General features: G+C 40.9%; 1 protein-coding gene across 3 annotated transcripts in view; it reads right to left on the bottom strand.

Annotated features, from left to right (window-relative positions):
- The window catches only part of SCFD2 (sec1 family domain containing 2), a 309403-nt gene that overhangs the window by 189236 nt on the left and 102867 nt on the right, over positions 1-17300 (bottom strand). For all 3 annotated transcript variants that reach the window (XM_077815637.1, XM_077815638.1, XM_077815639.1), the window contains exon 5: positions 413-662. In XM_077815637.1, the coding sequence (XP_077671763.1) occupies positions 413-662 (250 nt within the window). The remainder of the gene's footprint in view (positions 1-412; positions 663-17300) is intronic.

Genomic DNA, 17300 nt, shown 5'->3' with positions numbered 1-17300 from the left:
TGTTAGTTTAAGACACAATTATTTTTTTATGACAGACTGGGCAGTTTCTAGCATTCACAACCCTGTGGTTTGCTGAACATGTTTCCAGGATTAATTTTGACTTTCCAAGGTCAACTTTACACTGATCAATGTAAGAAAATTGGGGAAAGGATTACTTTATGAAAACATACAAACTTAACTACTCTTTAACAAAAAGAACAAATTACAGAACTTTCACCAGACTCGGCACTATTCAGGATAACCCGTCAGCATTTGGCTTTTGTGCACATCGATGATGGAATAATCTACAGGAAATCCTCATGCTTACTCACATAACCCTAACCACCCCAGACAAGTCATGCTATTTCAATGCTTTTTTTAGGTACAAATTTCATACCTACTGTTTTTTCATTGCACTGAAATATAAACTCACCTGTTATTTTTTGCAGTAAGGAAGATAGTTCTGGTTCATCACAAAAAGTCCGGACTAGTGCCTTTTTCACCTCTCCTTCAGCTTGATCCAGCTCTTTTCCAGCTTTGATTTCCCCAACCACAGAGTAAATATACACTAGCAAGACAAGGAAGTCTTCAGAGGTATAGTCATTAGCTGTCCTCTCATTATGAGACTTGATCATAAGCAATAACTGGTTCAAAACACTGGGTATTTCTGACTCACCAATACTCTGAAAACAGAGAAGAGAAGATCTTGTTTAATATAAACAGGTAATTTTTGTCACCAACAGACAGACACTGCTACCTATGTGTGGGAACAGCTCTATTGAGTTCTTCTGCAAGGCTGCCCATCTGTTCTCAGATTCTTCCTGAAGACCACTTCTTCCACACTACCACCAAAAAACAAACCAAGTAATTTATTTAAAACAAATCCAAGCACTGTCTCCTCCATTATGCCATGGACTAACCTTTATGGAGCAAGTGCATAATCTCATTAATGTTGCCCCTCTCCTTCTGTTATTCCCTTCACTGCATCAAATTTGTAAGCTCCTTGTGGCAAGGATTGTGTCCTCTCACCTGGACTGTGAGAAGCCTAGCACGCTCTTGGGAGTACTTGCAGAGCAATACACTCCTCAGCATAAGTAATGGTGATGGACTCGGGCCCTAGAAGTTTTTCCGTCTACGCACTGTTACCCTATCTGAATATTTTCCAATTGAGAGTTTCTTTCAGAAACAATTACTATGTATTATACACACAAAACCTTAAAGAAGCATTTATTAAGGTTGCAAAGTCAAGTACTCGAAAGTTAGGAAATGTCAGAATTAAAGTTGCCTGTGCTGCTTTAATCTGACTTCCTGTTGCGTAAGTGTTATGACAGTCCTCCTCCCTGTCCCCCGGAGCATGTTCAGTCGCCCTGTGAGGATAACTCATGTGCTGTCTGGTCAGCACTATGAACCAGGAGAGGTTGGGGCATGCTCAGTAAGGACAAACTCTTTGGAGATTTCAGCTTCTAATACTGAAGAAGTCCCTGTGTGCAAACTACAATTTTTCAAAGACTTATAACTTGGACATGTGTGAAGCTGGATCTGCCTGACTCTGTTCAGGCACAGCAGTGTACCTGGAAAGAATCTCGCCCATGGTGTTTTTTAATTATTAGCTTAGCTTTAATTTTGTATAATTCACTGTGGTTTTAGAAAGCAGTATGTTTTCGGTGACACAAATTATTTCACATGGATGTATACACGGTTGTTACTATTTCAGATCACTATTGATCCTAAAACTGAAGACAACACAACTGAAGAAAAACAGTTGTAAAGAGCTGCACGGAGGAAGCCATCTGCAGTGAACAACAACAAATTTTTATTGGTCCCATAAACACCGATAAAAAAAATCAGGAACAAATTCTCAAACAGGATATGTTCTTTTTTGCATACACCCTGTTTAAGTGTACATGTCCTCTAAAACGGATATGTTGCTTGGGAACATACAAAATAGAGCATGCTCACCTCCTAGTTGAGAGCACACAGAGGAACCGAAAATAAGTTTGTGTGCAATGTTGCACATAAACTTGACTGAAATTTTGGCTCAGACTTTTAAAGGTATTCAGGCATTGCGGTGCTCAGCATTGCAACAGCTAACTAATTTAGGAGCCTATGTCTCATGTTCAAATGTGATTTAGGTCCCGAGAGGCCTAAATCCCATTGACTGTCAATGACTAAATGCGTTTAAAAACCTGAGCCTTTCCACCTATATTTACATAACATTTACTAAAGAAAGGGTATAAATTAAATTTAAAACAACAACACGTCTTCAAAGAAAAAGGAAAGAAAATAATAACTTAAGCAGCTACAATCAACTGTTCAGTTAAAAACATGCATTTGGATTTTTGGGTTATGATCTATTTTGAAATGTTTTTCTTATCTCTTGGGAAATAGTGTTACAGTGGATTTCAAATTTAAATGCCAAACTTAAGCGGCTATTTTGTGAAAACAGGCCAGTTGGACTGTTACCTCCATGAAATAAGGGCCAAGCCACCTCTTTTCCAAGCAGAATACCACAGGGAGATGGGAAATTTGTCTCAAACAAAACCCTTAGCAGTTTGTCATTATCTAACCACCTCTAATGATTAAGGAGCTCTCTGTGCCTCATTACAATCAATCAATTACGCTGATTGAACAGCTCCTAAAACACAAGTTTTAAAAATGCAACTGCCCATGACCCAGATTTCCTGCTGGCAATGTTGGCCTCAGGTTAGCCCTGTTTGTCTATCATCAAGGGAGCCAATAAAAACAGGTCAATCCTAAGCTTTCCAAAGCCTCCATAAAGAACATTCACAATGTTCAAGTCGGCACCAACGTAGAATCAGACTCTACCACTCCCTCCTCAATTGCACTGTTTGGACATTTTAAGCCTATGATTGAACATTCTTCAGACTCCAGAGAGAGTGAGTTAGTGATAGATTTTTTTTCCCTTTCCCGTCACCCCTTCCTTTCTCTTTCTTTCTTTCTTTAAACTTGAGCTGAGCAATAATATACTGTCCCTAAAGGCAAATGAACTGATGTCAGTTTGCTCACTTCTGCTAAGGGTCTGTTTTTGGCAGATTGGAGAATACAGAAGAAAGTAAAAATATAATTTTCAGTTTGTAAAGAGTGAACACGATATTGTGCTTCAAAAATTACATTTAAAACTGACTTCAAGAATCTATAGTATTGAAGAGGGAGTATAAGAAATAATAAAAATAATAATATTTTGCCCTTCTGTAGAACCTTTCAACCAAGGACAATTATTGTAAATATTAATTAAGCCTATGTAAATCTTGTTCAGTAGGTATCATTACACACTTTTTATAGTTTGGGAAGCTGAAGTTCAGAGGGATTCAGTGACTTACTCAAGGTCACAGAATTAAGAAGAGAACTCAGGAGCCTGAATTCCAAGTCCATGGGCTCACCAACAGACCACACTACAGCATTAAAATTATTTGGGAGGGGTGAACACAGAGACGAGAGTTTCATCTATTTTCTGTAAAAAATAGATGCATATTATTTAGATAAACTGCTTTATTATGCAAGTGATTTTTGATTTAAGATGTAAAGAATATTTTATTCTTTTAGTGTGGCATCCAGCAAGCTTGCAGTGGCTTGAGGACACCGGGGTGGTAGGTGCTGCTGAAAAAGGCCACTTCCAGATAGAAAGACATGAATAACTAAGAGCGAAGGCAGAGATGGCACTGTATTCTGCTATGGAGAGGATTGGGGTTGTGACTGATCGGCTTGCTGCTCTTGGAGCCAGTAAAGAGAGAATGCTCCTGGTGAAGGGCAAAGGTTCTAGCACGATCCTCAGGCTTAGCCTGACTCCTCTGTCTTTACTCTTATTGTCTTCTCCCCCTGGAGGCTGCTCCTTAAGTTGTCAGCCTTGCTTTCCCTCCTAAAGCTGGCTGCTTACTGGCCATTTCATCCCTTTAAATGCTAGCATTCGGTAGCCATACCCTCAAAACTTCTGAGATTCGGGTTTCCCCATTCTCATCATTTCCTCTATGGTGAAACTTTGCTGGGGGCTGCCCATTCCAGCATAGTTTAGGGCCTTGCCTGTCAAAAGATGCTGGTCCCTGTCTCTCTCCTGTTATCTCTTCCCAACGTCACCCCAACCCCTGATAATCCTGCACACAATCTCAAATTAAACTGGCACCTGGCATTTAAAATGCAAACAATCACATCGATTGGAGGTTTAACTAAAGAAGGGGAAATGTTGATTGGGGCACAAAGAAAATGTTGACACACTGTAAAAATGAGGTTTTAGTACTAAGCCAATAACTCCTGAGATCTATTCCCAGCTCTGCCACTAAATCACAGTACTATACGAAATTGAGCACGTCAATAAACTAGTTTGGGCAGAATTTTCAGAAGGGGCCAGCAGCTCCCAACGAGCACTTCTGAAAATCCAGCCACTTCTTTAATTACCTAAATATGAGCTGAGAAGATTTGAAAATCTGGTCCCATATGCTTCAGATTCCACATAGAATCATAGAATATCAGGGTTGGAAGGGACCTCAGGAGGTCATCTAGTCCAACCCCCTGCTCAAAAGCAGGACCCATACCCAATTAAATCATCCCAGCCAGGGCTTTGTCAAGCCTGACCTTAAAAACTTCTAAGGAAGGAGATTCCACCACCTCCCTAGGCAACGCATTCCAGTGTTTCACCACCCTCCTAGTGAAAAAGTTTTTCCTAATATCCAACCTGAACCTCCCCCACTGCAACTTGAGACCATTACTCCTTGTCCTGTCCTCTTCCACCACTGAGAATAGTCTAGAACCATCCTCTCTGGAACTACCTCTCAGGTAGTTGAAAGCAGCTATCAAATCCCCCCTCATTCTTCTCTTCTGCAGACTAAACAATCCCAATTCCCTCAGCCTCTCCTCATAACTCATGTGTTCCAGACCCCTAATAATTTTTGTTGCCCTTCGCTGGACTCTCTCCAATTTATCCACATCCTTCTTGTAGTGTGGGGCCCAAAACTGGACACAGTACTCTAGATGAGGCCTCACCAATGTCGAATAGAGGGGGACAATCACGTCCCTCGATCTGCTCGCTATGCCCCTACTTATACATCCCAAAATGCCATTGGCCTTCTTGGCTACAAGGGCACACTGCTGACTCATATCCAGCTTCTCGTCCACTGTCACCTCTAGGTCCTTTTCCGCAGAACTGCTGCCTAGCCATTCGGTCCCTAGTCTGTAGCTGTGCATTGGGTTCTTCCGTCCTAAGTGCAGGACCCTGCACTTATCCTTATTGAACCTCATCAGATTTCTTTTGGCCCAATCCTCCAATTTGTCTAGGTCCCTCTGTATCCTATCCCTGCCCTCCTGCGTATCTACCACTCCTCCCAGTTTAGTATCATCCGCAAATTTGCTGAGGGTGCAATCCACACCATCCTCCAGATCATTTATGAAGATATTGAACAAAACCGGCCCCAGGACCGACCCCTGGGGCACTCCACTTGACACTGGCTGCCAACTAGACATGGAGCCATTGATCACTACCCGTTGAGCCCGACAATCTAGCCAATTTTCTACCCACTTTATAGTGCATTCATCCAGCCCATGCTTCCTTAACTTGCTGACAAGAATACTGTGGGAGACCGTGTCAAAAGCTTTGCTAAAGTCAAGATACAATACATCCACTGCTTTCCCTTCATCCACAGAACCAGTAATCTCATCATAGAAGGTGATTAGATTAGTCAGGCATGACCTTCCCTTGGTGAATCCATGCTGACTGTTCCTGATCACTTTCCTCTCATGTAAGTGCTTCAGGATTGATTCTTTGAGGACCTGCTCCATGATTTTTCCGGGGACTGAAGTGAGGCTTACTGGCCTGTAGTTCCCAGGATCCTCCTTCTTCCCTTTTTTAAAGATTGGCACTACATTAGCCTTTTTCCAGTCATCCGGGACTTCCCCCGTTCGCCACGAGTTTTCAAAGATAATGGCCAATGGCTCTGCAATCACAGCCGCCAGTTCCTTTAGCACTCTCGGATGCAACTCATCCGGCCCCATGGACTTGTGCACGTCCAGTTTTTCTAAATAGTCCCTAACCACCTCTTTCTCCACAGAGGGCTGGCCATCTATTCCCCATGTTGTGATGCCCAGCACAGCAGTCTGGGATCTGACCTTGTTCATGAAGACAGAAGCAAAAAAAGCATTGAGTACATTAGCTTTTTCCACATCCTCCGTCACTAGGTTGCCTCCCTCATTCATTAAGGGGCCCACACTTTCCTTGGCTTTCTTCTTGTTGCCAACATACCTGAAGAAACCCTTCTTGTTACTCTTGCAACATGCAGCTTGGCTGGGGAGCCCCAGCCCACAGAGAAGAAAGGGGAGATGAAGCAACTGAATTACAGCTCCCATGAGGCACTGCAGCAGCATAGTCAAATCCAAATAGTTTGTTTCTGGCTGAAATATTTCAGTTTTCAAGTGTTTTGTTTCTCTTTAAAAAATAATGTGGAAAGCAAAAACTTTTAGCAAAAAAAAAGTATTTGGTCAAAGACCCAATTTTCTGCCAAAAAACTGTTTTGGTGGGAAATTTTCAGCCAGCCCTACTAGGCACAACACTCAGAGTCTAATATAAGCAACAAAAGAGTTTTTAAAAATTCAGCTTTACTAATAAACTCTGTTCTTAACCTGCCCTGCCACGTCTGAGTTTGCCACCTGACATAACTGGTGATAAATGAGTGGAATTCTATTGACTTCTATGGAGCTACACCAATTTACACCAACTGAAGATCTGGCCTAGGGTAGCTTTTTAAGGCCTGATACAGAAAAAAAAAATACAGAAAAGAATACAGGATCTTTTATGTTGTTGGTGTTTACTGCACAACAGAGTGACCTATCAAAGGGAAATTATAACTCATCGCACTATGCTAAAAACATTAAACTTCTGGCTAGCGATTTTCTTGACTGTGTCTCTTCTACAATTCCAAGCACGCTGTTGACACAATAGTTAACACACAAAAATAATGAAAGCGTTTGAAACAAGCTGCTCAAACCACAACATTTTGTAACAAAAGGATGGAACAATATTTTGAGTTATTAAGGACAGATCTAGCCCATCTTCAAGCCCCAAAAAAGATTATTTTCAGATTTGGTTATGCTGCATAACCAATTATGGAAGTGTATTTCATTACTTTTTTACCTAATTTCCAGAGGCCATACCAAACCCTTTTTGAACAGTATAATTAATACTGCCCTTTACTTCCTTTCTCTCCCACCTTGCTCTCCCTGACTCTCCTGAACTCCCCAATTGTTTAAGTGGCAATTTCCTGCTTTCATTAAACTCACATCATCTTCAATCATTTCTTGTTTCTCTTTAGTTATATGCCTGTCAGATTCAGTTGTTAATTGTTATACCATACCTGCAAGGCTTAAACATGTGTTCTAATAAAAAATTAAATACCCTTAGTTGTCCAACACAAAGGCTCATAATAAACTTATAAATAACTAATCTGCTAGTGGACGCAGTACAAAAATCAATCCACGTCAGGGAGTTATGCTGTCTGGCAATGTATCATTGTATCACAATGTCCAGTTTCTCTTGGTCTCTCTTTGGAAAACAATATAAGTTTACAGCTGTGTTAAGATATTTTAATGAGTTCATGGGGGCCCAATAGCAACAGGATGCTAAAAAAAAGGAGATATAAAATAAGTCTGGATTTCATTAGGCAAATCTCTGCTAGCATAAGAACAATTTTACATAAAACCCTGAGGGTATGCCTACACTGCAATAAAACACGCATGGCTGGCCCATGTCAGCTGACTTGGGCTCGTGGGGATCGGGCTGTGAAGCTATAAAATTCCAGTGGAGACATCTCAGAGCAGGCTGGGGCCTGGGCTCTGGGATCCCATGAGGGGAGAGGGTCCCAGAGCCCAGGCTCCAGCCTGAACTTGGATGTCTACATTGCAACACTATAGCCCCACAAGCCCAAGTCAGCTGACAGAGACCAGCCATGGATGTTTTATTGAAGCATAGACATACCCTGAATGTCCAACAGAAGAGAATCACCGACCAAGAAACAGTTAATGTGGGCTTCAGTCCAACCCTGCTAGGTCAAAAGCCTTTAGCCATGATGGCTCTCCATAGGGCATGCTTAGAATAAACATGAATCAGCAAAGTGAGCAAATCTGTCAGAAATATTGGAGGAAGCAACGTGTGAACTACCAGCTGCAAGGGGGCTACAGATTTACATGATGAGAATATGAGACCAACAGTGAACTGCAGCCAAGGAACATTAGGCTAAGAGTAATGGGTGCTTAGATACTACAGTACAGGCTCATTATTAGACAGAGCTGGTAAAAGAGAAAGAAGAGTTACATAAATATTTCTGTTTTGTATTTGGAAAAAAACAGGATGATGTACTTGTACCACATGAGGACAATTAATTACTTTCCAGTACATTAGTAACTGAGGAGGAGGGTAGACAACATCTATTAGGGATAATCATTTTTTAAATCATCACCCCCAGGTAACTTGTACCCAAGAGTCCTAAAACATTTGACTGAGGAGCATCTCTGGCCTACAAAGTTAATTTTTAATATATCTTGGAATACCGGGGAAACTCCAGATGACTGAAGAGTGCTAATGTTGTGCCATTATCAAAAAGGTAAAGCGGGGTGACCTGGATCACTATAGACCAGTAAGTCTGACATCAGTCCTGGGCAAAATAATGGAAAAAGCTGATACAGTATTCAACTGATAAAGAATTTAAGGATAGGAGTATAGTTAATGGCAGTCAGCATGGTTTTATGGAAATAGGTCTTGTTCAACAAACGTAATTTCATCAAAGAATGAAATCAGACTTTCAGTTGATAAAAAGTAATTACGTAGATGAAACATTCTTAGGCGTATAAGGTGCATAAGGTGTTTGACTTAGTACTTCACGACATTCTGATTAAAAATTTAGCACTATACAATATCAGTAGAGCACATATTAAATGCATTAAGAACTGACTAACTGACCAATTGTAAAAAGTAGGTGTCAACGGGGAATTATAATTGAATGGGAGTGTTTCTAGTCGGGTTCTACAGAGATCAGTCCAACACTAGGCCCAATGCTATTCAACATTTTCACAGATGATCCTGAATTAAATATAAAACATAAGAATGGCCATACTGGATCAGACCAATGGTCCATCTAGCCCAGTATTCTGTCTTCCTACAGTAGCCAATGCCAGATGCTTCAAAGGGAATGAACAGAACAGGGCAATCATCAGGTGTTCCATTCTCTGTTGTCCAGCCCCAGCATCTAGCAGTCAGAGGCTTACGGAAACCCAGCACATGGGATTGTGTCCTTAACCATACTGGCTAATAGCCATTGATGGTCCTATCCGCCATGAACTTATCTAATTCTATCTTGAATCCAGTTATAGTTTTGTCCTTCACAACATCCCCTGGCAACAAGTTCCACAGATTGACTGCACTGTGTCAATAAGTACTTCCTTTTGTTTGCTTTAAACCTGCTGCCTATCAATTTAATCAGGTGACCTGGGGGTGGGGGGGGAGGGGTTCCTGCATTATGTGAAGGGGTAAATAGGTAAATAACACTTCCATATATACTTTCTCCACACCATTCATGATTTTTTTGACCTCTATCACATCCCCCCTTGGTTGTTTCTTTTGTAAAATGAACAGTCCCAGTCTTTTTAATCTCTTCTCATATGGAAGTTGTTCCATGCCCCTCTATCATTTTTGTTGCCCTTCTCTATACCTTTTCCAATTCTAATATATATTTTCTAAGATGGGGAGACCAGAACTGCATGCAGTATTCAAGGTGTGGGTGTACCACGGATTTAGATAGTGGCATTATCATATTTTCTGTCTTATTATCTATCCCTTTCCTTATAGTTCCTAACATTTAGACTGCCACTGCACAGTGAGCAGATGGTTTCAGAAAACTATTCACAATGACTCCAAGATCTCTTTCTTCAGTGGTAAAAGAAAATTTAGACCCCATCGTTTGGTATGTATCATTGGGATTATGTTTTCCAATGTGCATTACTTTGCACTTATCAACACTGAATGTCATTTGCCATTTTGTTGTCCAGCCACTAGGTTTACTGAGAGATCCTGTAGTAACTCATTGCAGTCAGCTTTAGGCTTAACTATCTTGAGTAATTTTGTATCATCTGCAAACTTTGCCACCTCACTGTTTACCCTTTTTTAAAGATTATTTATGACTACGTTGAACAACACAAGTGCCAGTACAGATCCCTGGGGGCAACACTATTTACCTCTGTCCATTCTGATAACTTACCATTTATTCCTATCCGTTGTTTCTTATCTTTTAATCAGTAACTGATCTATGAGAGGACCTACCCTCTTACTCTATGACTGCTTAGTTTGCTTAAGAGCCTTTGGTGAGAGACCATGTCAAAGGCTTTCTGAAAGTCAAAGTGCAATATATCCATTGGACCCCCCTTGTCCATGCTTGTTGACACCCTCAAAGAATTCTCATACATTGTTGAGGCATGATTTCCCTTTACAAAAGCGTGTTGTCTCTTCCTCAACAAACTGTATTCATCTATGTGTCTGATAATTGTGTTCTTTACTACAGTTTTAACCAATTGACATTCAACCAATTATCACTGCTGATAAAATTTGTGGATGACAAAAAGATTGGCAGAGCTTCATGAAGATGATAATCATGAAGATAGGATTGCATGGTAAACAGCCATTTTAAACAAAATGTGTTTTAATACAGCCAAATGCAAAGTTATCTATTAAGGAACAAGGAATGCAGGCTGCGTTTAAAGAATGAGGGACTATATTTTGGAAAGAGTTCATGGTTCTAAGGAATGGTAATGGGGAAAACAGCACAACAAATACAAAGGATTTCAAGAAGGCAGACTTTTGTGAACTCAGGGAGTTGGTAGCTAAGATCCCATGGGAAGCCAGTCTAAGGGGAAAAACAATTCAAGTGAGTTGGCAGTTTTTCAGAGAGACATTATTAAGGGCACAAGAGCAAACTATCCCACCGAGTAAGAAAAATAGGAAGTATGGCAAGAGACCACTCCGGCTTAACCAGGAGATCTTCAATGATTTGAAACTCAAAAAAGAGTCCTACAAAAAGTGGAAATTACAAAGGATGAATATAAACAAATAAGATAAGTATGTAGGACAAAATTAGAAAGGCTAAGGCACAAAATGAGATTAAACTAATTACAGACATAAAGGATAACAAGAAAACATTCTACAAATACATTAGAAGCAAGAGAAAGATGAAGAACAGGGTAGGCCTGTTACTCAATGAGGGGGAAAAGCAATAACAGAAAATGTAGAAATGGAAGAAATGCTAAATGACTTTTTTTGTTTCAGTTTTCACCAAAAAGGTTAGTAGTGATTGGACATCTAACATAGTGACGGTCAGTGAAGGTAGGATCAGAGGCTCAATTAGGGAAATAAGTTAAAAATTACTTAGACAAGTGAGATGTCTTCAAGTCACCAGGGCCTGATGAAATACATCCTAGAATACACAAGGAGCTGACTGAGCAGATATCTGCGTCATTAGTGATTATCCTCAAAAAGTCATGGAAGACGGGAGAGATCCAGAGGACCGGAAAAGGGCAAATATAGTGCCAATCTATAAAAAGGGAAATAAGGATGACCCAGGGAATTACAGACCAGTCAGCTTAGCTTCAGTACTCGGAAGGTAATGAAGCAAATAATTAAGCAATCAATTTGTGAACACCTAGAAGATAAGAAGATAAGTAACAGTCAGCATGGATTTGTCAAGAACAAATCATGTCAAACCAACCTAATACCTTTCTTGACAAGGTAACAAGCCTTGCGGATGGCGGGAAGCAAAAGATGTGGTATATCTTGATTTTAGTAAGGCTTTTGATACTGTCTTGTATGACCTTTTCATAAACAAACTAGGGAAATACAACCTAGATGGAGCTACTATACAGTGGGTGTGTAATTGGTTAGAAAACCATTCCCAGAGAGTAGTTATCAGTAGTTCACAGTCAAGCTGGAAGGGCATATCAAGTGGTGTCCCGCAGGGATCAGTTCTGGGTCCAGTTCTGTTCAATATCTTCATCAATGATTTAGAAGTAATGGGCTTAAATTGAGTGAGTGAGGTTTAGGTTGGACATTAGGAAAAACTTCCTAACTGTCAGGGTAGTTAAGGAAGATCAGGAATGGTCTAGACAATACTTAGTCCTTACTTGAGTGTAGGGGACTGGACTAGATGACCCCTCAAGGTCTCTTCCAGTCCTATGATTCTATGATGATTCTATGATATACAGATCAGACTAGATGATCTTATGATCCTGACTGGCCTTAAACTCTACAAATCTATGAAACTACAATAGTAAAGACCTTAGAAATATTTGTTAAATATATAAACAAGAAAAAAATATAGCCCTGCAAGTTCACAAGCAGAATTTTAAGAAAACTTTTGTGAGTTTGCATCACTGACCCTGAATTTTTGCATACATGTATTTTAATTTAGGGTAGATCTTGAATCCACTACTGCTTCCCCAGTTTATTAAGGTGGATTGTGTTTTTTGTTTTTGTTTTTAATTTTCCCTTAATATATAAGATGGGACTATGTTTTGGGCAACTTGCCATTTGGAGTTAGTTGAAGAAATCTTCCCCAAGCAAACTCATGTAATGATGTAGGCTTCTCTCTTGTGAACTCAGCATATGTTTTCCCATTTCTATCATATGGGAAGATACTTTAAGAGGCTTATACAATTCAGCATACAGCACTGTCAGGTTACCGTTGGTTAAGGACAGAAACAAGAAAAGAGAGCATAACCTCACTAATACATGCAATACAACACTAAGCAGGAGAAGCACCTGGTGAATAAAACTGTAAACCCTTTACAGTGCTTAATAGCGGGGGCAGGAGGGGGAGAACAAAACAAAAATTGTGGACTGCATAAGGGAAATCACTTAGGAACTGCACAAAGGACCAGGGAGGCCACTTTTGAAATATTGGAAATGACTCTTAGGGTTGTCATGCATTAATAAATTATAAGGGAGACTATTCATAAATACAAATGGCCCCACCTTTTGGCCCTACATTGTATTTCTTCCTCCTGCCACCCTGTGTTGTCTCCCCCCGTCCTTCCTTTCTCAGCCATCTCCACTGCATTGTATCTCACCAATACTCCCTATCTACAGTCTCTCTCCTCTGCACCTGTCCAACCTCTAGCTTTTGGGGGATTTCTCAAACTCTAAGGAATACCTCCAGACTTTTGGCAGTCATTACTGTCCGAGCCACAGGCACCACGAACAGGAAAATGATGCTGATTAGAATAGAGAGGAATGGAAAGATGTATCTTCTCCAGGCAGGCTGCAGACAAAATAGGTCTCGAGTCCCTTGGTTCTTTGGAAAAAGAAAAGGAGTACTTGTGGCACCTTAGAGACTAACAAATTTGTTAGTCTCTAAGGTGCCACAAGTACTGTTTTTCTTTTTGCGGATACAGACTAACGCGGCTGCTACTCTGAAACTTGGTTCTTTGGGTTTATTAAAGCAGGTTACCTATTTGTGCATGCTGCTGAGAGGAGAAGGGTTTGGTGGGGGTTAGATCTGGGGAGAGAAGGGGAGTTTGTTAGTGAAGGATCATTTTTTTGGGCTGTCAGAAGATAAGCTGCTGTTTAATAGCTAATTGTCCTATACAGGAAAGTATGTTTGGACCATAATGAAGCTCAGGATGCTGTTTTGATCACAATCATACCAAAACAACAGGGTGGCTTGGTTAATTTGCTGTTATTATTTTGGTCCCAATTTCTCAAACTAAAAAAATAAGCATTATTCTTCCTTTTCCTTTGCAATACTCAACTGCTGTGTTTTGCTTGCCTGCTGTGTTTTACTTACCTATGTTTTGCTTATCAAACTTTTTAACAAATATACCCAAGACTAATATTTCAACCACTGAACGTTTAATGTTGCTAGATATTATATATTTCCACAAACACCAGTGACTAGCCAATTCCCATCAGAGAAATGTGTAAAGGATCATTTTATCTAAGGCAGGGCCTAATACACACTTCAAAATAAACATCAGCAGTTTCCCAGACATGACGGAACACGTTGCGCATTATACCATAAATGCCCATTTTTGACTCACTCACTCCCCTCTCCAGTTCTACCACCTGAAACTTGGCAGGCATACAGGCAGATCAGGATCAGAACAGATTTGGGAAATATGGAGGAATCTCAAATTATACCAGTTAGGGTACAACCCAAAACAGTCCTCCCTTAAATTACTCCTCAAAGATACAACTGTGCAGGATCTGACAGCAGAATTTGGCCCTTCAAATAAGTTGCTGTCTGTAGACAATAGTATTAGCACTGCTCATTGCAACTTCAAGCTGTAAATTTTGTAAATGGCACACAGATATCCTGAGGAATATGTAGAAAGGTTTGTCTTATCATTCTTACCATTCCCCTTACCAATACCCCAAGGAATTCGAGGGGAGGGATAGCTCAGTGGTTTGAGCACTGCCCTGCTAAACCCAGGGTTGAGAGTTCAATCCTTGAGGGGGCCATTTAGGGAACTGGGGCAAAAATCGGGGACTGGTCCTGCTTTGAGCAGGGGGTTGGACAAGATGACCTCCTGAGGTCCCTTCCAACCCTGATATTCTATGATTCTATGAATTCAGTACAAAACCAACAAGAAAAATGCACCACCAGAAACTGTAAGAATGAACCATTACATTTGGGAACTGAAATTCACAGAACTCAGGAAATTCACAGATCTATTTCCTGTACCAACCCAATCTCTGCACCTTTCAAAGTAAGCATTTTTATGATAGGGGCTTTCATTAGATGATCACAGAACACTATGCAGTGGGATAGATGTGTCCACATTTTACAAGTATTGACTAATATTAACCAACTTCGAAATATTTTAAATACTTGCAGAAACTGTTACATGTCTACACAGTGTATCTTCTAAAATACAAAGAAAGTCTACACTGTATTTGTGCGTGCAGGAAAGTATTCTAGTTCTCCCACAGTCCCTGCTCAAACCACTGAAAGGAAAAAGAATGGCAATACAAAGACATGTTGAAGCCCCCCCTTGCAAGAGGGGGAGGGGTCCCAGGGCCCGGGCTCCAACCCAAATGTCTATTCCGCAATTAAACAGCCGTGTAGCCCAAGCCTCATGAGCCTGAGTCAACTGACATGGGCCAGCCATGGGTGTTTAATTGCAGTGCGTTTGCAGCATGGGTGTTTAATTGTATCTAAAATTACCAATCCACAGTGTAGTGCCAAGCCAGTTAATTAACAAAGTAAATGTTATCATAGAGAAATACTGACATCCATAGCCTCTGTATAAGATCCACCATGCTTTAAACAGGACTTTGGCTTTCAGTGTGATTATGTATGTATCAGTAGTCAGTAATTTAAGAGCACCTAGTTCATATTTTGTCAACAGGATCCTTCATCTGTGGGACATGTTTTATTGGTGGATGCCCAGTCCAGTATGATTTTCATCAGGGAGCATATTTTCCTTCCCCTTTCCCCAGGCTAGGAAAGATAACACCACCTATAGTATGTGTCCATATCAGATTTCATCCTGTACTTTGTATTAAGTTAAAGATCCAAATTCCCCGCCACTAAAATAAGATCAGTTTAGTAATCTTTTTGGGAGTGTGAGGGAATCTAGAGTGGTACGTCAAATGTGCTAGTATTATTCTTTTTTCACATTAAAGTAGGAAAATGACAAGAACAATAGGATACTGAGTTATGAATATAAACAAATGTAGGTATTTAAAGAATAATTATCGTTTTGCAAGGTGGCACTTATGTTAGAGGCAGGGGTTAAATCTCCTGAGACCATCCATTTTTTTCACTTCTCACCCCATTATGGTGACACTCTCTCTAGCCAAGGAGAGCTAATTATTCTCTCTTTTCCTTAGCACAGATTAATTTGTTCAAATATACATTTTGTTTAACTGTTTAACAAAGTAGAAATCCTCACCTCCATATATTTTATATGTGGCTACAGGACAAGAATGACAATAAAAATTAAAGTTAGCCTACGTTTGGTTAAGAAAATAATTTCTTATTTAATCAGCAAGTAAATGAAGGCCATTGTTCTCCAGCCACACTCCTTCCCTGTTCGTGTCTCCAATAAGCAGCAAAAGGGATACTTTCTATAATGAGATAACTGGCTCTGTGGATATGGGGAAAGCAGTGGACATGATATATCTTGACTTTAGCAAAGCTTTTGATATGGTCTCTATCAGTAACTTGCCAGCAAGTTAAAAACGTATGGATTGGATGAATGAACTATAAGGTGGATAGAAAGCTAGCTAAATTGTCGGGCTCAGTGGGTTGTGATCAACGGCTCAATGTCTAGTTGACAGCCAGTATCAAGCGGAGTGCCCCAAAGGTCAGTCCTGGGGCCGGTTTTCTTCAACATCTTTATTAATGATCTGGATGATGGGATTGACTGCACCCTCAGCAAGTTCGCCAATGACACTAAGATGGGGTGGAGAGGTAGATGTGCTGGAAGGTAGGGATGGGGTCCAAAGTGACGTAGGCAAATTGGAGGATTGGGCCAAAAGAAATCTGATGAGGTTCAACAAGGCCAAGTGCAGAGTCCTGCACTTAGGATGGAAGAATCCCATGTACCGCTACAGGCTGGGGACTGACTGGCTAAGCAGCAGTTCTGCAGAAAAGGACCCGGGTATTACAGTGGACGAGAAGCTGAATCTGAGTCACCAGTGTGCCCTTGTTGCCAAGAAGGCTAACAGCATATTGGGCTGCGTTAGCAGGAGTATTGCCAGCAGATTGAGGGAAGCAATTGTTCCCCTCTATTCAGCACTGGTGAGGTCACATCTGGAGTATTGCGTTCAGTTTTGGGACCCCACTACAGAAGGGATGTGGACAAATTGGAGAGAGTCCAGCGGAGGGCAACAAAAATGATTAGGGGGCTGGGGCACATGACTTATGAGGAGAGGCTGAGGGAACTGGGCTTATTTAGTCTGCAGAAGAGAAGAGTGAGGAGGGATTTGATAGCAGCCTTCAACTATCTGAAGGGGGGTTCCAAAGAGGATGGAGCTCGGCTGTTCTCAGTGGTGGCAGATGACAGAACAAGGAGCGATGGTCTCAAATTGCAGTGGGGGAGGTCTAGGTTGGATATTAGGAAACACTATTTCACTTGGAGGGTGGTGAAGCACTGGAATGGGTTACCTAGGGAGGTGGTGGAATTTCCATCCTTAGAGGTTTTTAAGGCCTGGCTTGACTAAGCCCTGGCTGGGATGATTTAGTTGGGGATTGGTCCTGCTTTGAGCAGGGGGTTGGACTAGATGACCTCCTGAGGTCCCTTCCAACCCTAATCTTCTATGATTCTATGACACAGAT

Source organism: Eretmochelys imbricata, chromosome 4, assembly GCF_965152235.1.
Source record: "Eretmochelys imbricata isolate rEreImb1 chromosome 4, rEreImb1.hap1, whole genome shotgun sequence".
Classification (NCBI taxonomy): Eukaryota; Metazoa; Chordata; order Testudines; family Cheloniidae; genus Eretmochelys; species Eretmochelys imbricata.
The sequence above is the reverse complement of the archived record's forward strand: the minus strand, read 5'-3'. Positions and strand labels throughout refer to the sequence as shown.